Here is a 19,919-nt window from a genome sequence, read left to right as displayed (position 1 = left end):
CTACACCATCTTACTAGTGTAGCTTGCTATCAAAGTATTCAGTGTATTTTTAGGAATGTATTGCAAAGAATTCCAACAAGTGCTCTTAATGTTCTTTTGTTTGGCAAGTGACATTACCCTACCACCATGGTTAAGACAGCAAATTACCAGACACCCTAAAGAATGCAACAGTCTTGCCAAACCTAGAAAAAAAAACACTTTTAACACCATCAGCCTCGCCAACTACCATCCAGTTTCCAACCTCCTCTTCCTTGGCAATGTCTTTGTGAAGATAGAGGCATTCAAAAGCTAACAGCACCTAGCCTTTGCCAACGCCCTGGCTCCTTGACATACAGGCATCAGACCAAAACATGATAGGAGAATAAACACTCCTGGCACTGCCAGTCTGTGTGCTCCTGGCCTGGGACCGAAAACAAACCTCAGAGTGGATATCCTCTGGGGCTCTGACAGAAGTGACTGCCTGCTTCTAATAATAAGACTCATGTGAAGTTTAATAAGAACAGGACAGCAGCCCTTTTCCCAGACAAGCTGAAAGGAGTGTAATTCCCTTTCATCCTCCTGCACAGCCCCAGAAGTTCTGTGTTGTGCAGTCCCACAAGCCTCAGAGCTTTCTCCCTGCCAATTTATCTCCACGATAGAATCACACAAGGAATCGGAAAGATGCTGGAAGTTCATGTATCCTCAAATAGACAGATAACATTCAATTATATCTCTGTCTCTGCTTAAATGAGGGTTTCAAGGGAAGCAAGGCACAGCTTCTATTTTCTGTCCCCACTTGTCAGTCAATAAAACAATAATACTGCCAGCAGTGACTCCAAAGCATGGGAAAGTGTTCTGCTCAAATTTCAAGCAGAAAGTTTAATGATGAAACCAGCAACAGATTTCTCTGCCCATTATCTTCCCCTAGTTTTCTGGAATTTGACAAACATTGGGGCATCTAGCCTTGCCTCACAAGGCTGTCAAAATAAAGCCTACATAGCTCATCTGCTGCCCTACCCGGGGGTTCTGTTGCTGGCAGCAAGATTACTCGTTGGTGGAGTAGCACGGGGTTGAGAATGAGGGTTGTTAAGGCTGGACTCACTAGACGATGTGACCCTCACTAGAGAAATATGTCTTTCTACCTTCTTACTCCAAATGCTCAATAGTACTTTAAAAACAGATTTTTGAAATACCTTGAAGGTGAGTTTCCAGACTTTGCCTTCAGCTTCCCAAACCCATGGGCTACAATGTATCCTTCAAAATTACAAGGGGTAATCCATTTGGCTTTTCTTACACTCACAGAGACATTCTAAAACAAAAATAAATGCTCTGCAGCTAAATCCTGCAAGTTTTATAAAACTGTGATTATCTGTGAGGAATTTTTTCAGGCTTGTTTTAGACAAAAATTTGCTGGTTTGGGTTTGTAAATCACTATCCTACGTAATGTATTAGAAATACAAAAGACCAGACATCCCACACAGGTTGGAGAGAAACAGCATTGAAGTTTCCAGCCAAAAGTGACTTCAAGCCTGCAACATCCCCTGGAAGAAAAATCACTTGAAAACTCCATCACATGGAGTTTACCATGTTACTTGACTTGTTCTGCCCTCATATCTCTAAAACATATCTGCAATCTTCCTTTTTACGTTTCTGGTTTTTGCATTACAGGAATGTGGCTTTTTTTATAACAAACTTTGACGATTCTCCCACTCTTGTGTACTTACATGCAACACACATGATACATGTAGAGAATGCTTTGATCGTATGCATCATACAAAATGGTACAGCGACAACGCAAGCTGTTTTCCCTAATGTTTGGAGAGATACAGAAAATATGCATGTATATGCAACAACACAGCATTGCACAGGTACTTCTTGGTTAGAGTGTGGTTCATTTTGCGCTTAGAAAAAGAGCAAACTGAGTTAATTGCAGCTTATTTCAGATAGACACTTCTTACGAGAGCCAAAACAAGAAGATACAGCAGGACAGTGGTCTCAGGAGTCACTTCTTGTTCATTAAGAACTGATGGTATATCTATCACACTTGTTTGTCTTAAATAAAACAACAAAGATTACAAGATTTACTAGCACAGACCAAATTACTTGAAGTATAACACCATGAAAATACAAATAACTTGTGGTCTAAACAGTGTGGAATAGTGAAGTCTAGATTTGATTTTCCCTTGAATGTTTATTTTTAGATAATCCTTGAAAGGACTGTTTACACTGACATCTGTGTCAAAAAAAATCCAAATGCCACTAGCATGACCCATTAACATGTTCAAAAATTGCTCTGAGCTGATGTGAAAAAATATAAAAAATGAACATACCTGCATAATGCAGGTATTAAATAAAAGTAAAAAAGCTGATAGGTGAGGTCACTGATTTTAGAGGTAGATCAATTGTGTTTTGTCTGAGACGAAAGAATAACTGCTGCATTTGCTGTTATTTGGGAACTTTTCTTCTTATTCCTCTGCCCATCCCCACTTACGAAATTCTAAGAACCATGAACTGAAAGAAAAATTTCTTAGAACAAATGAATGTCAGTTAAAAAGACCTAAAATAATCATAGTTTGTCCTGATTATATGTACTTACCGGCGCAAAATAGGTTGCTGACCAATTATGTTCTCTTTAACTATTAACAGTAGTATCTTTGTTCTCAAACAGTGTTAGATGCACATGTTCTGGAACTTATATTTACCTGGTGGATTCTTGGCAGGATCATTGTGGCTTGGACTTCCTGGTTGTCCAGAATCTATAAAGAAATTAAAGAAATGTTTTACTAATTTGTTTTGAAAGTGTCTCACAATCTTTTAAGACCCTTCTTTGGTATTAAACTAATACTTAACTTTGTTCTTTAAAGGTCATTTCCCTGACTTTCTATATGAGGGCATTATTGAACAAACACACTATATGTAACCCATTCTATGCAGAAGTAGAAACATTGTGAAAGATGCAACAATCCTAATAGAAGGAACTCACAGATCACTGAATAAGGACAAGAGAGTCATTCAGGTAAACACTCAAGTTGTAAACACATCTATAAGAGTACCTTTTCATTCCCTTTCCCCCCATCCTGCAAATATAATATTGCATAATCAGCAAAGTAGAGGTAGTTTAATGTCAGGTGACAACCAGAAAGATCTGGCAACTAATAGTGTGTGCAGTCACGAGTCGCATATCTTTACCCTTTCCTTAAAGCAGAAAGGTTTGTGCTGCTTCCATAGACTCAAGACTGTACTAATACAACTGCTCATTTTAATACAATATAGTTTCTGTGTTCCTAGTTTCTGAAAGTCACTGCTGTGAAATGAAGATTATGTAATTAAAAAAAACTAAAATAATCCAAACTCTGTAGATTTCAGAGAGCGTTCTTTTCATTATACATGCACCTAATGAGTCAAGAGGATAATGCACTTTGATGTTAACACATTAAATAATAAATTATATCCTTATTCATAAAAACAGTTGCCTCTAAAACTATCTACTTTTTGCTGTATTCCCATACCAATAATACAACAAAACCCTGCTCCACTGCAATATTTCTTTATTAACAAATACATGACAGACACTCTTGTATGCAGAGAAGAAATTAAACGAAGAACAACAATTTGTTCTGTAATTAGGTATCCAAAATGGTGCAGTTTTACAGTCTGAATAAAAAATATTATTTTTTTTAATGTAACAATGCCTGCTAGAAGTGTAGGACGACCAAAAGATTGTATCATAGCACTGCAGAAATTGCTGCTCTCAAACAGACCCCAGAGGGAAGTTGGAGTTCTTGAATGCATTGCTACTAACAGTGTCCAAATTAAAGAAAAAAAAAAAAAAAAAAGATAGAAAAGGAGAAAAGTACATATCAACAAATACTTGTCCTTCAAGCACCATCACTTCTTCTTAAAGCCAACATCGCCCCCAACCTAGAATGAAAGATTCCCTCCACCTACTACATGAAGTTCATTGAAATTTGTTACCATGTGTTGTAGAGCTTAACAAACATGGCTTGAAACATGTGCTTCTCAAGCAGCTTAAGTTCACAGAATCACAGAATCGCAGAATGTTAGGGATTGGAAGGGACCTCGAAAGATCATCTAGTCCAATCCCCCTGCCAGAGCAGGCACACCTAGATGAGGTTACACAGGAACATGTTCAGGTGGGTTTTGAACATCTCCAGAGTAGGAGACTCCACAATCCCACTGGGCAGCCTGTTCCAGTGTTCTGTCACCCTCACTGAGAAGTTTCTTCTCAAATTTAAGTGGAACCTCTTGTGTTCCAGTTTGAACCCATTAACCCTTGTCCTATCATTGGTTGTCGCTGAGAAGAGGCTGGTTCCATCCTCATGACACTCACCCTTTATATATCTGTAAACATTAATGAGGTCACCCCTCAGTCTCCTCTTCTCCAAGCTAAAGAGACCCAGCTCCCTCAGCCTTTCCTCTTAAGGGAAATGCTCCACTCCTTAATCATCTTTGTTGCCCTGCGCAACACAACTTTGATTCTACAAAACATATGATCTGAGATGGAAATCCACTTCACAGTTCAGGTTCTACTGAATTCATGTGAATGACAATTATCACAGAAGAGAAGCACCTGAGGCAGTACAGAGTACTGGAAGACCAAGGCACATCCAAAACCCAGTTCCAATTTTGTTAAAAACTCAACTAAATTTTCCAATACTGAATTACATCACTCTTTCACACAATAAAATGCATAGTGGATAGTGAATTTCACATGAAATTCCTTCTCTTCAACCCTACGTAGGAAGAGTAAGGCATAGGCCTCTTGGTCATATTCTGCACATTCAATGGTTTGTGCACTCTTAAGAGTCCCACTGTACAGCACAATACGTAACCATTCAGTAAATCTGTTTCTTTTCATGATAAGATAGAGCACATCCCCTTAAAAGATTGAATCAAGTTGATTTGAAATAGCAATCAGCCACAATAAATGCTAAAAATACTATGCTTCTATGCATATGGATCTTTATACAGACAAACATACTTCTTCCTGTGTTGTAATGGGAAGGTTCACTCTACAGGGCACTTTAATACTCTTCTAATAGGCATTCTCTGCTGCTGCAAACCATACATATTGCTATTTAAATTAAGATTATCAGAGAGGATTAATTTTACACAGCAATGGTCTGAGTATAAAACTACTGCAGAGTGTGGCTAAATGAAGTGTCAATTTGATAGCAGATGCACTCAATAAAGGTTGGACAGGGTAGCAGGGGGAACACAGAGATTTAAAACTGGATTAATGATGCCTACCAGAAGACAGCCTTTGAAGTTTTCTTCTGTTAAAATTCACTAAAAATATGCATAAAGTGAAGAATATTTTTAGCTCTTGCACAACAATTTGCCTTTACTCTTTCTTTCTCGTTGTCAACATGGCCACTTTCTGGACCCAGGATTTAAAGACAGATGGTAGTTTAAAAAATTCTTTTTCATATTATAATAAGATAAATTTAGCAAGGAATTTACCAGCTATAAGCATAAACAGTTGCATAGTTGTCATATTTTGCCAGTCAGATTTATCTCTGTTTTATGCTAACTACTGATCAATCATGATTTTTACAGATTGGTTCTCACACAGTGTTCTGAGCAGTAGACACTACTAACATATTTGCCAGTGGGATCTCAATAATCTTGAGAAAGCAAAGAATTTCTGTAAGTTGAATATGAGAAGCAACCTATCTAACCCTTCACTTAGAGCAGCTGGGAAAGAAAAGGATTGTATTCTGTATGAGAGTATCAACCTACGTAACTCTGCACTTTAACCGCACGGAAGTATCTCATTCTCAAGATGAAAGACACAGATCTGAGATGGCCTGTGAGGATCCAATTCTCCACCCAGTGTCAGTAATTATAAAGCACTCTCCTCATTCAATGAGATGCAAATAGCCTTGCAAAGTAGAAGAGAACCATAATCATTATATGAATAACTTAATTTATAAGCAGAACATGGAATAAAAAGAGACATTTGAGCAATGCTCTTCTAAAAGAGGTACTAAGAGGCATTTTTGGAAAGCAACAGAAAATATGGAAGTAAAAGATACATTAAGACACTTTAAATCTTTCTTTGTCCTCACCTGCACAAGATTATTAACTAACAACCTGAGCCCTGGGTTTAAAAATCGCAGACTTTTCTTCCAGTGTGATAGAGAAAGACATAAACCAGACTAATAGTCTGTCTAGCTGGTTTTGCATTCAATTTTAACACTAAATAATTCTGTGGACATTAAAAAAACTTCCCAACCCAGAAGTTGTAAGCAAAGATATACAACTAGTAGCAAATAAAACCTCATCACATCAATATGATGAAACGGAAACTTTCGCCATTGTCATTTAGGTAGCTTGCAACTGCAAGTTCCCTTAGTTTATTCTTTTTCTTTGGGTTTTTGTTTGTTTGTTTGTTTGAAAAACCTCCTTCTCACTGTCAATGTGCTTTTCTTGAAAAAAATGATTCCACACAGATCTCAGAAATACTTATCCTTATTTGCCGCAGAACAAATGTTCACCTACACATACCATTTCCACAGAACAGCATTCATATGCACCTCACAGCTTTGGTGAGCATATCTTCTGCTCCGGTCTTCTTGGTCCTGACTGTTCCAAGAGTCAGCGGCTCATGCCTTGATAAGTTATTGCCCATGGATTAACAGTTTAAATTAGAATGGTTCGAGCCAGCCTTTAGTCTTATCCGGTAGACATTCATGTAAGTCTGACACACTTTATGTATAATTTATCATGATTTAGCATGGTTACCACCAAGACATTGAAACTCTTTATGTCAATTTACTCTTTCTTTTAGAAGATGGTACAAAAGGATAAGACAAGAAGTTGGTATATTTTATACTTAATTATTTCCCACGTTTCAGATTCTAGGGGTCAATCTCAATGAGCATCACTGAGTGCAGGCAACTCTCACTGCAGCCAGGGTTACATTAAACTGTCTGCTGGGGCCTGCTGCTGGTGAGAAAAAAACATCAGTTTCCTCTGCCATATACTAGGAGAGCGATGCTGCCATGATATGTCCCTTTGGTTTCACAGGCCCAATAAGGGTTAAAAAAAAGCTGCTGGTTTGCCATCCAGTGAGGGACAAGAAGCTCTCTCCCTTTGGTCCACCTCATCTTCAACAAGCAGCAGCAGGAAGGACACACATCCAGCAAAGCCAAGGAAGTCAGTGCTGCTCACCAGCTTCCTGAGGGATTTTTAGTATTGCTCACTTCAGTAGTATAATTTTTCATTTTTCAGCCCATAAGAGAGGATACTGTCTTTAAGAAGAAAGTTACACTACATCTCACTTATGCCCAGACTGTATAAGGAATTTTGCTTTTAAGGCTCTCTGCTTTAGCATAACATTGAAGGCCTTGAAAACAAATAGAGGTAGAATCTGTAAAAAGAAAAAATACTTTCTTGAGTTGTGTCTTAGAAATAAGCAGATTCTTCACAGGTGTCATACTAATCAAACTTCCTCAGTGGTTTCAGTGAACACATTTCACTTTTCATTTGCCACAGGCTAGGAAACAGCCTTTGCACTCAGTTCGTCTCAGCCAACAGACACTAATTTAATCATTCACCAGCACGTAAATACACCCTCGTTCTTTGATAGTCCATGATTTGGCTACGGGGGATAATAAATAAGCAGAAAGATGTGGCACCATGTAAGTATCAGTTTGATGCCATTCAAGTCGTCACATAGTTATACAACATCTGACCTGACAACTGACAAAGTCACTACCAGGAACAAGAAACACAACTACTTCCCAGACTGTCACCCTTCAGGATTACATTGTCACCTGACATCACAAACTTGAGGCACATGCTTGTACCCCTGAAAATCACAGGATCACAAGGCACCTCGGTCTGCCTGTGGTCTGGTGAGACCTCCAGTCTCAGCTCCTGCCCAGGGAAGGCTCAGCCAGGGGATCAAACTGGGCTGCTCAGGGCTTTACAAAGTCAGGTCATGAAAATCCTCAAGGAGGAAGACAGTCCAGCCTCCGCTGCTGGGCTGTCCTCATAGGGAAAAGGCTTTTCAAATCATCTCTTCATCTTTCACGGATTTTCAGAACATCATCATGGTAGGAAGGCATTCATGGCAACAAAAAGAAAAATATTCCCCTTACCTCCAAAGCCAATAATGTGATCAGCAAAAATTCATAAAGCAAATAAATAAATATTCTCATTTGTGTAGTTCAAATCATTACCATTAATTGTTATTTTCCTAATTTTAAAACACACCTTCTACTACCTGCAGTATTTTACCTTGACAAAGTGACTGGTTCGATTGACAAACTTCCCAAATACTTCTAGCAATTTCATTTTGCAAAAGCAATGTCTTTCATTACATACAATTTCTGTATTAGATGATCCTTTTTATTGTACAATTTTATGAGCATGATTCACATCAGCTCTAGTGATATGATAGTTTGTTTATGGTATAAACAAGCTGAAAGTGTTCTACAGCACCAAATACCTGCTGAAATGAGTTGGTACAAGCATCATCCTTGTTTTCATAAGTGTGTGAACTTGAGAGGGGATTTATTTTTCACATTTTCATAGACCACCACATTTAATGTAAATACTTTACCTGACAATTTTGGCTCATTATGTATAGTATAATAAAATGCTCACCCTCACCACTTTCTTAGTTAGAGATCAAGTCTGATGAGGAGTAGCTGAGGGAATTGGATTGTTTAGCCTAGAGAAAAGGAGGCTGATGGGAGACCTTATTGCTGTCTACAACTACCTGAAAGGAGGTTGTAGCATGGAGAGTGTTGGTCTCTTCTCCCAACTAGCAGGTGACAGGACAAGAGGAAATGGCCTTAAGTTGCACCAGGGCAGATTTGGATCAAGTACTGGAAAAGGTTTCCCAGGGAAGTGGTTGAGTCACCATCCCTGGAGGTGTTTCAAAGACATGTAGATGTGGCACTTAGGGCCATGGTTTAGTAGTGTACATGGCAGTGCTAGGCTAACAGTTGGACTCAGTTATCTTACGGGTCTTTTCCAACCTAAGTGACTCTATGATTCTATTATTCTATACCCCTGAAGATATATGGTATGAACCACAGTTCACACAAGGAGAAGCAGCAAGTCAAAAATCAAGTAGGGCTGCACCATGAGACAGACAAGTTTGTAAGAAAAAGTCTCGCATCGTATCCCATCAACAAGACTGCTGTTGCTATCACAGATAAGTATAAGATATGCTAGGCCTACAAGTTTTTAATGAACCTGACATTCATATAGCTGGTAGTAAATGAACACTGTAGTGAACCGAAGGTAGACATTTAGGTGCAAGTCATGGGTCAGTGTCAACTGCTCCCAGACAACACTGTACTGGCAAGACCCAGTGGCCATGCAAGGAAGGATTACTTATTGCTTGCCTTGCAGAGCCTCTGTGGCATCCTCCAGTGCTCTTAAGCTGACACAGAAATAGAAGTCCTGGTTGCTATTGGTTTGAGGTGCATTTAAATCTCAAGAAAGACTCAGTTCCTCACTGCAGACTCCATTTTGGCAAGTAATCCTCACTGATTTTTACTCCGTTCATTAGTATGCACCCAGGAGGTAAGGGAGAGACCTCTTGGGAGATCAGAGCAGTGACAAGGGCTGCTCTGAAAGCTGGATGTGCTGATCTATTTTGTGATCCTCCAAGAGCAGGCTTCATCAGCACCCATGTGTCTACATCAGGAGCCATGGAGGCACCGTAACAGTGACCTACTCTCTTTACCTTGAAAGGGTGCTGCCATCTAACCCTCACCTCCCCAAAAAAGGCAGTGAGGAACAGAACTGACCACTGGCTCCAGAAAGCTAAGCTATCCATCTGTTTGTGTCATCCTTCAGCTCAAGCAGGTACTCAGGTTTTAGTCCAAGCAGGACTGTCATTCAACGGAAGCCTTCACAGCCCAGGCATGGAGGTGCTTCTGCTGGGACACAGCTGGCCTGGCAGGCAGGAGAGGGCCCTGCTTTCATTTGGCTTGGAGCCTGTTTGCTTTGGAGTGAGGACACAGCAAGAGCTACTCAGTCATCACCCATCCCTTTTTACTGCGTTCCCTTGTGCCCTCCCATAAAAAGCCAGTTCTCCTATAGCTGGCACGATGGGGAGAAACCCCACAACTTTCAGCCAAGAGCCCCTCCATCCCCACAGGACAGGCTCTTCAGCCCCTGTGCTGGGGTCTGCAGCTGCAGTGGCATCACCATGGCCAGGCTGATCAGGGAGTTCCCACCAGGTGGGCTGAGAGCAAGTCAGTGTGTGACAGTTCGGGGCGTCAGAGCCATGCAGGTCATGGCGGGCTCCCTGCTTCACCTCCCCTTTTATCAGCAGCTCAGATCTGCTGCTGCCAAGTCACCCCACCGGCCATTGTCAAGTCTGTTAACTTTTCTTCAGTGTGTTTTAATTGGGTAAATAAAAAATGGTAATTAAATCAGTATTACGTAACGTGTTTCTGATTTGTAATCTCATTTAAATTAATTAACTGACTCAGTCCTTGTTTAGTTTTTAAACTGCCCTAGTTAAGAAGTGGAGCTCTGGGAGCTAATCCAGTTTTCACATAGTTGAAAGAAATTCAAGGACCTAGAATCAGTTACCAGAACCAAAATAGCAATAAACATAGTCAGCTTTTCAGCTTTATGTACTATGCACAGATTCATCTTTTTAATTTAAATTCCCTTATTTGTTTATGTAAAATAAGTCACAATACTTATTTATTGAAAATATTTCTTGTACAATATAGAAAGACCATATGTTGCTCATTTTGAAAATGGAACAACTTTCCCCAGCTGTGTTATAGGATAAGTTGTGCGTGAAATATATACATATATATGTATGCATACACACGCACACATGCACACACATTTTGAAGTTAAGAAAAGAGTTATATTTTTTTATGGCCTGAAACAAATGTTTCCCATACTACATAATATTAGCTGATCTCTTTTTTGACATGTACGTTAAGAAGAGATTTACATAGGTATCTTGCCACATGTGGATGAATGTGAAAGAATAAAGTTGCTTTCCAAAACTTGCTGGATTCAGTAGGAAGGGATGAGATATGAACACTTAATTTTATCCATCTGGAAGACACTGTGAATACTAGCCATAGTGAGAAACATTCAGAAGTTGTTCTTGGAAAACAACAAACTTTTTCAATTAAGGTATGTATCATAAAGAGGTTTTATTACAGATTCTTCAAAAAATGAAAAGCAAAAGGTAGAACACAGTAAAAGACTTATTTGGGCGTTTAGAGAAGAAAAATTATACTATAGTTCATATTAATGAAAAAGTTCATATTTGCATGTAAAGAATAGGAATTTGCTTGCATACATAAACCTGCCATTTTATTATATTGCAAAATACAAAGGTTGACCCTCATCTTCATGCAATGTATTATAATAAGAACTCCTGTGTGGAGTCTGGTTTCATGGAAATCAATGTGGACTTTACCACTGGTTCCCATACAGTCAGGATTTCATTTTGTGTTGCATTTCAGAGTGGTAAAGCAAAATTAATTCAGAGAGTTGAAATACACATTTACACTACACAATGCAATATTTTTAGGCATGGGATAATGATGACATGACTACAAAAACAAACAAACGAAAAAGAAGTAGTTTTGGTCAATATGGGTCTCAGTCAAAGGTAGTTAAAGTCAATGGGAAGTTGCCCCAGTGAGCTTTGGATGAGGTACGCCATGGTAAATTACAGTTTAAAAAAAAAAAAAAAAAGCATAGTTCAATAAATGCTGTAGGATGAGACTGCAAATTTTCTTCAAAGAGCATTACATCCTCCACTTAAACATACAGTAATAAAAGCCAAATTCTTCAGTCTTTAAGAAAGATACAATTATATGCTGTTTCATGAGTCTAAAACAATGCCTGACAACACACAAAGTAGTTTACAAATATTAGCAGAGGTTCACAAGACCTGTCTATTATTCTTTAGACAGAGCTCTCCTAAAACGCTAAGCATGCCACCACGCTATACACTAACTGTTGAAAATAAGCAGCAATTAAACTAAAACACTGGGGTTTTACATATCATGGAAACTCCAAAATTAGAGCACCACAGCATTTAGTATTTTTTAAAGTCAGCTAAGAACAGTATGAGGCAGTCCTCTGCCAGTAAGTATAATAATATTTAGGTACCAAAAACAAAATTAAAATTTTCTCTGAAATAGGAGGGAAAAGGTTTAATGATTTCACAATCTGAGTATCATTGTAGTGTTCATAAAAACTGTAGCATTTACCAAAGGATCTAGTAATTTTCATCTATGATCCACAATACTACCACAACTATATTTTTATTTCAATTCATTCCAACTTTATGACTGGTGATAAAGAGCGAACTTTAGCATAAAGAATATGGATTACGCTTCTAAGACCCCAAAAGAGTAATGGTTTGGGTTGGTTTGGGTTGGTTGGTTGGGCTGGGTTTTTTTCAACTGCTGACCATACACTAATGAGTATTTCTTGTCTTGAGATTGCCAGTTGATGCTATGTGTAATTTTTAAACACTGGGATATTGATTTACATCTAACAGAGATGTGATATAAGGAATGTCACAGTTCTCTTTGTCCATAAGTAACGTATCTTTTACTATAGATCATGTATATACACATAATTTGTAGGTTATGTTACCTTTTCATACCACTGGTTCATGAACTTGACTGGAATTGCATGTGTGCTCACAGCCACCATATTTATTTCCCATCATATGAGTGTTTGCAATAAATAAGTAATGAGAAGAGACAATGTATAGAGTACTGAAGCAACACTGATTAAAAAAAAAACTCTGATCAATGTATTGATTTTCTGCCTACTTTGATCTTTTACAGTAAATAAAAATTAGAAGTACTGAATCATATGTATTAACACAGGAGAACTTAAAACGTAGAACTGACTAACCCATAGAAAGGTATGACAGTTTGGGGTTTGGGCAGGGATGTTCTGAAAAAAATGAAGGATTTTGGTTTTTTAAAGTATGCAACCAAAAAAAAGAAAAAAAAAAAAAAATAAAGTAAAAAGTATCCTAATTTAGAACTTGCCCTTCAAAGCAATTTTAAACTTCTTTCCCACAGAATCTGTATCTCCCTATTAGCACTATTACTGCTGTTTCAGTCATATTGGTCAAAAAGCTATAAAAAATATAAAAAATAATATTAAATCCTGTCTGATCATGTTCTTTTGTGCCTTCTCAGCATAACTCTGTCATGTTGTGGCTGATATCAAATGGGGGCATCTGGTTTGTAATTCTATAACTTTCACTGTATATTACATGCCAGCATATCCTTCACTTCTGCTAATTTCTAATGTATTAGCATCATCTACATAGGTGAAGTTCCCTGATATAGTTACAGTACCAACTGCAGTTCTGCAACCAAAGCTTTAAAATACACTTACTGGTTCAGCATACAACAGAGGCTGATTTTGCTCTCTGTATTTCGATTTATTTACTAAAGATGGCACATATTCTTATAGTAGCCAAGGGTATCCATATATTTGGAAAAAAAGTGAACTACTTTTTATCTAAAAAAAACAGTTGTGTGGATTCAAATGCCAAGGTTTTTTATTTTTATTGCTTACCACTTTTTTGTTTGCACGGATAACAACTGAGTGTCAATTAAGTTAAAAAAAAAAAAAAAAGGAACAAAAAAGAACAACAACAACAACACAACTTACGATTCTTACTGCACCTGGTAGCTTGCCAGTGCCTTGAACATTATTGAACTGTCCAGAGTTCCTCAGGTTTATTTTCTTACCACAGCAGGACCTTAAAAATCTATGAAGTTTGATTTGGTCTGCAGCTATAAAAAGTCTTCGGACTTAAAAAACCTTGTACAAGTTTGCTGGAAATACAAGAGAAACTCAAATTTCAGTTTGTGGTAGACAGTAATGGGGGTTGCACCACTCAGCCTCTCCAAGACGTAAAGCAAAAATTAGCAACTTTAGACATTCAGCCTATCTACTGTAACCGCAGGAGCTACATTCTCATGAGAGGCCATTTTTTACTTTAAAAGAAAAAAAAAAAAAACACACCAAAAAAAAAATCCAAACCAAACAGTCCTGTCCTTTCCATAAGTTTGTATATTCATGTATCTTTGCATCTGTGTGCTGAAATTACAAATGTATATAGCTTCAGGGTTATCTTACTTATATACCAACGTCTGAGGCTTTGAAGAGGGAAAAGTTTAATGAATTAAACCTGCTAACTCTCTTGTGCGTTACTGAAAGAACAGGAATAAATGTGAACAGCACCTTCAAAACAACATTCCCTACAGAAATCTTTCAGGTTTTTCTAAAATGTTTACACCAAAAAATAGCAATTTAATACTTGCACTGTCCTTCTGGGAACAATACTAACCATTTTCCCCTTAGTGCACCCACATAGCAGGTTCAAGAATCAGTTTGACATCTTCCTATGTGCATTGAAGCATTTTGACAGCTCTGTGATGTATTTTTCCTTGACAAATGGGTTAAACTCACTTGACCCAAAGGAGTTAAATGAGACACAGTGCACTGCACAAGAGTTCAGGAGTATTCACTGTAATTACAGCAGACCCTTTTAGGACTGATTTCAAGCAGACGACAGTACTTTAAAGGGAACTTGAGAACTTCTCAGACTTTGCCTTACCTTCCTTCTGCCTGTCCCTCCCTGTCCTCCACAAAAACACACACACCTTGTGCACTTCTGGAAATACATTCTTACAACTCCCTTTCTAGGTGAGCCTCCCTTTATTGTGGTTGCTGCCAACACTTCAGAGAAGTGTAAAGTCAATCTGTCTGTGCTGTTTCAGCAACTTGATGTGAGTTTGGAAAAGTGTGCAATGCCAAGACAACTAGACTTCATTCATACCAGCCTATCTTTCAGTAGTTCAGGTTTCCGTGGAGTTGCTAAAATTCATATTGAGATAATTGGCTAGTTAGACAATAATTTTTACCTTTATGAACAGTTATAGCAAGCATCTGAAACCCCAAAATGTTTTCATGCTTTCAAGTACTTTTCCAGGAGATGCTGTACATATGAATAACAGAGAGTATCCCTTTAATACCTACTTAAAAGTGAAACATGAACAACAATAGAGCCTTTTCAGGACAACAGTATGACATCAGTAATGGTAAGAACATGAGAAAATCCAGTTCTCTCATGAAATTCACCTTGGCCTAGGGCTGTGTTTCTCCACCCAGTGGGTGTGACTGACAGGTAGGCATGTCAGAGGGCTGAAGCTGTCTCATAGCAATGTAGGTTTTTCACATTACGCTCTTCTGTTCACTGGCACCAATGCACTTCCACATGTGGGACCAAAACAGAGGTGTGTGACCTGCCTGCAGCAAAGCGAGGCAAAGTCAGAGCTAGCGACAGAGAGCTCCAGCAACAGCGAAGGGAATGCCAGGAACTAAAAATATGTCAGCGCTTTTTATGGCCAATTTTTCTGAAGTGATTCTGGCATTAGCCTTCCTGCCTACACAAGTGCTCAAACTGAAGTTCATGTAACAAAGTTAAAACAAGCTACACATCAAGACAGTTTGTCTGCTATAAGCTTGAAACTCTGTGTTCCCCCAGGAAATGCTAGTATTACTGTATGGCCCCTTTCTTCTTTTTTAATCAAATGAACAATCATATCACTTCCATATGCATAGCTATTGATAACAGCATGATGTAAGTATTCAGGAGACAAAAACAGCATATGAAGACAGATTGCCCTGACAATAATTATAGAACTAAAGCTTTATAAAAAGTTTAATCCACAGGTTACCACAGTTTGTTACATGCATGTGCATAGGAGACAGCCCAGAAAACACGAATCTAGGAAGAATATCAAGCCTGCAAGCCTACACTGTTTCCCATACACAAGCTGGCTCAACCACAGCAAGTCTGGGCATCTTTGCACAGCTCTCACCTATGCCATTTCAAATGATGCACCACAGATTAACTCAGTTTAGGTAGTGAAGTTCATCTAGATGACAGGCAATCACAAGGTTTTCCGAGCAAAAGCATATATCAGCACCAAAATGGTAGCTGCCTTCTAAATTTATTAGCCTAAGTCCATTTTCAAAATCAGAAGACACAAAAAATGTAATCAGTATGTTGCACAATTTTAAAAAAATAAATAAATAAATAAAAGAAACAAACTAGGTTAAACATATGTAAGAAAAATCACATTAGGAAATAACATTTATTAAGCTATAAGACATTAAAAAGAAGCGCAACGATTGTTAGGCAGAACAAGAGGTATGGTTAAGAGGCAAATTTTCTGGACCATATACTTCCATGAAATTAGCAGGGGAGAACCACATAAATTGACGTATCTGGATGATGTGTTACAAATACTTTTTCATATGTTCCTATACTTCATTCAAATGCTCCCTCAGAAACCTGAAATACTTTCCCTTGACATCATTCACAGACTCATGATCAAGACTTGAATGGCTTAAATCATCAGAAAACCATGATAAATTCTTGGCCCAAATGACAAATTCCTTATTGTCTTGAAATCTGTAAAAATGAAGTTTTTGCCATTCAGGAAAGACCATTTACTTCTTACAGGGATTGTAGACTGATCTTAACAACCTGAACAGCCTGAAGCCCCTTGGATCAGATGACTATCTGTGTTCAGTCCCTGCTAGCAAAAAATTTAAAGGTCAATGGCCTGGAAAGGACAATATATAAAACTGAATTTTGTTCTTGTTCACACATATGCATACCTGCAATGCTTCCTTCTGCAGGGCAGATGAGTCAGTTTTAAGGTCACAAAATAAACAGCAGCAATCAAGATCATCTTGCTGATTTCAGACGTTCCCAAGAGAAACCTTCCTGAAATACCCCACAAAATCAAGTGCTGTAGAAACTCTGTAGTGATGTTTCACTTTCAAGTACCTGAGAAGATGACTATCCTTACCCTGGCATTGAAGAACATACAAAATACTCACCAATAAAGAAAGAAAGCTGCATGACTGGTGACAGGTCTATCACCACTACTGCTGCTCTCTGCTCTAGGGGGCAAATACAGTCAGAATTGTGTATATCACAACTCAGAGAATCACAGCTGGAAGAACAGAGACAGACAACCCTCCTTCAGAACAGACAAGTAGTGGTAACAATTGCCATCCACACTACAGAGGATTCTTCCATCACATTACTAAGAGCAGAGGGCATACATCTGAGTAAATTACACCCTGGTATGCAATGAATTCAGAATATGTGGCTTTGTGTGTGGAGTTAGAAATAGTTGTCTACAAGCAATGTTGGACTCTAGGAATTGCACTGTCATTCCGTTAAAGACATTGGTAGCCCTTTTACCCAAGGTCTAGGTCTACAATTAACTTTAAGAATAATACCGCATATGAAATTGTTAAAGATTTACTATAAGATAACTTGCAACCACCTGTATGAACGAACAAAACAACCAAGAACTAATTCATTTCCCTACCTTCTCTTTGCAATCTCTCTCTCCCTTTATCCTGCCACTACTATGCGCCTGGGAATATTTCTCAAGCCTGCAACCTTCCCAGTGTCTGGGAAAATACTTGTAGCTAAACAAACTAAAACCATTAAGAACTGTACAGGTTTCTTGCTCAACTGAAAAAGAGACAGACAATCAAATGCTGTTTTTTATTAAGGGGCCTGTGGCTGAAAGGATCTTTCTCTTGCTTGATGCTGTTACTTTAAAGAAAAACCCTCTCTTTAAAGATGTGTAAGGTAGAGGAGAGGCTGGGCAGATGATGAACAAAGTGAACAGTCTCTTTTGAAGACCAACTGAAATACAAAGCTGTGCTTTGCAACCTGGACTTTGATGAATCATCAAACAGAAGGTTTCCCCTACAATCATGTCATTTTACAACTCATGGCCAACAGTCATGCTGCGTTTATGACTACTATTATCAGTCTTAGTGTTTAGTCAAAAACCAGGAGATTAAAGCATTAGGTGAATATCATAGTTATGGTAAGAATCATTACAGAAATATAAGCAGTAGATCTGTTTTCCTGCTTCATCTTCACAAGGTAGAGAGAAGCAAAATGAAAATCAGGCAAACAAATTTCATCTGGGAAAAAAATCTACAAAACTGCTCAGTTCTGGATTTTTCAGATTTATGTTGGTGAAGTTCAGGTTCTGAACAGCTATATACTTCTTATTAGAACTTCCCAGTTATAAATACCATCTTAAGATTAATTTTCTTAATAGTCACAACAGGATCACAAATATTAATGTACCTGCAGATCCAACTGCAAAGGACTGTAGTACTAAACTCCGAAGGACATTTACTCCCAAATTCAGTAAAACTGCAAGAGTAAGCAAAAACAGAGTAGGGCAGAGGAGAAGGACACATGCAAAAAAAAAAACCAAAAAGGCTACATATCTTTAGCACTTCACATTTCTCTGAGTTTTACTCAGAATTCCTCTTAAAATGTTCAGTGTTGACTGCCACTGAGAGTAGTTTGCAAAATTGTAACCCATACACTCCTATTGTCAAAAGTTTCTCTGTATTCCTGTCTCAGCTATGTGCCATGTACTCTCCTTTTAGTCAAATACAGAAGAATAAAAAGAAAATACAAATGTTGGCATAGGTGATTGCAAGCCTTAGTTGTTCGACCTTTTTGTATAAGCTTTTGGCATCTGTGACTTGGCAGGCAGAGTGCAGGCCAAGCCAGGACAAAGAGGAAGACAGGAAGCAGAAAGCTGGCCATGTCTCCTTGGCAGTCAGCATTGCAACAGGGTGAGAAACCACACTGTTGCCAAACCAGAAACAGTGGGGAAGCCCAGATAGTTGGCAAGTCACATACGGCTGTATTGTACATCCTAAACACTAAATGACTGATAAACTTAAGTGCTATGCCAGAGCCTAATCCATTTAAACCGTCTTTTGCTGTACAGGGGAATATTTCTTTTGTCCTTGTTTATGTGCTCCCCAAATAACTAACATGGCATTTTTACTGCTATCTAAGGGCTGACAGGTTAAAAGCTTCCTGCTACTATATGCATATGAGCTTTCAGCATCTTTCTAAAAAATCCCCTAAGATAATGCCAGGGCAAGGAAACTCCACCACACACATTCATTTTCTGCCCCAACCCCCACTCCTGAGCATCCAGGCTTTCAAGAACCCTTCAGATACCTAGTGCACAGCCAGCTGCAACAAATTGCATTTAACTATTTGAAAGTATTTTTTTAATTCTTGCCAGATTGGTTGAGCAGGACTATTGGTCTTCCAGTGTTTGCCCAAACATTAGGTAAACATACAGCATCAAACCTGTCATCTGGTATGAGAGGAGGGCTTGGGGTAAAGGTGGCTGTTGGCCAACTCTGTGTCCTCCAAAACCCCTGGAGGGATGCTGTTTCAGGCTTTACTGTGGGTATGGTTCCCACCCAGGAGCAGGATCGGGTAGGTCGCTTCCAGCACTGTGCTCTGCATACTGCTGCAGGCTGCTACCTTGACAGTGCAGCAGTGGTGCTCGTAGCTGCAAAGGCAGAGGTGGCAACCCCCCGGGACATCAGCACTGCCACTGCAGGAGAATGGAGAAGCACTATAGATGCTTCCTCTATCAGTTAATCAAGGCTCCTTACACTTACAATGGACCAAAAATTTTGAAGAGGACATGGCAGAACATGGTACATGTTGCCCCGCTCCCCAGGAAAGCCTGTCTCCCTGATAGGCCTGGAAATTGGTTTACGCATAGGAGACCACCAGAAGCTTCACAGGGACTCTGCTCTCCCAGAGCCTTGTCACAAAACCAGCCGTTTAGGAGGCTTATTGATAGGCAAAACACAACAGCTGTTTTCTTTTCCAAGTATCACCTGTGCTCCTGTAAAGCTTTGGGAAAGGGTGGATTGCAGTTTATGCACATTGTTATTTACCAATTATCCATGAAATTAGTGTTGTTGAAGGCGGCTGATATTCTCTTTTTGGGTGTAGAATGTATTTCTCACTCCTGCCTTTCAGACCTTTC

General features: G+C 38.8%; 1 protein-coding gene across 16 annotated transcripts in view; it reads right to left on the bottom strand.

Moving 5' to 3' along the window:
- The window catches only part of NFIB (nuclear factor I B), a 279,066-nt gene that overhangs the window by 74,453 nt on the left and 184,694 nt on the right, over nt 1-19,919 (bottom strand). For all 16 annotated transcript variants that reach the window (XM_071802714.1, XM_071802715.1, XM_071802722.1 and 13 more), the window contains exon 3: nt 2,682-2,735. In XM_071802714.1, the coding sequence (XP_071658815.1) occupies nt 2,682-2,735 (54 nt within the window). The remainder of the gene's footprint in view (nt 1-2,681; nt 2,736-19,919) is intronic.

Source organism: Patagioenas fasciata, chromosome Z (genome assembly GCF_037038585.1).
Source record: "Patagioenas fasciata isolate bPatFas1 chromosome Z, bPatFas1.hap1, whole genome shotgun sequence".
Lineage (NCBI taxonomy): Eukaryota > Metazoa > Chordata > Aves > Columbiformes > Columbidae > Patagioenas > Patagioenas fasciata.
Note: the sequence above shows the minus strand (reverse complement) of the source record. Positions and strands in the feature narration are given on the sequence as shown.